Raw genomic sequence first — 469 nt, 5'->3', positions numbered from 1 at the left:
CACGCGCCCTCCCTGGTCAGCCCCCTCACAGGCTCTGAGGCCCCGGGCGAGGTGGCTGGAGCCCTGATCCCAGCCCCCTGCCTGCAGTAAGCACATCGGCAAAGTGCTCGTGCAGGTGAGGGGGCCCCGGGCGCCCGTGCAGGTGAGGGGGGCCCTGGGCGCCACCCGGCCCGACCCCCGGGCAGAGCGTGAGCCGTGCTGCTTGTGCAGGTGCGTGAGGAGGAGCCGGACGCCATGCTGCAGGGGCCCCTGCCCACCCTGACGACCGCCGTGTCCAAGCTCTTCTGCCCGGCCCACAAGAGCTATGTCATCGCCGGGGGCCTGGGCGGCTTCGGCCTGGAGCTGGCTCAGTGGCTGGTGGTGCGCGGGGCCCAGAAGCTGGTGCTGACCTCACGCTCTGGCATCCGCACGGGTAAGGCCTGGGCTGGGCGGGCGGCGGGCGGGGGGCACGCGCCCTCCGGTCAGCCCC

The 469-nt window shown here is 74.0% G+C and overlaps 1 protein-coding gene across 1 annotated transcript in view; it reads left to right on the top strand.

Annotated features, from left to right (window-relative positions):
• The window catches only part of FASN (fatty acid synthase), a 54,054-nt gene that overhangs the window by 25,632 nt on the left and 27,953 nt on the right, over positions 1 to 469 (top strand). Inside the window, 2 exon segments of the mRNA XM_015559883.1 lie at positions 88 to 115; positions 211 to 464. Coding sequence (XP_015415369.1) covers positions 88 to 115; positions 211 to 464 — 282 coding nt within the window.

This window comes from Myotis davidii, unplaced genomic scaffold, assembly GCF_000327345.1.
Source record: "Myotis davidii unplaced genomic scaffold, ASM32734v1 scaffold211, whole genome shotgun sequence".
Taxonomy (NCBI): domain Eukaryota; kingdom Metazoa; phylum Chordata; class Mammalia; order Chiroptera; family Vespertilionidae; genus Myotis; species Myotis davidii.
The sequence above is the reverse complement of the archived record's forward strand: the minus strand, read 5'-3'. Positions and strand labels throughout refer to the sequence as shown.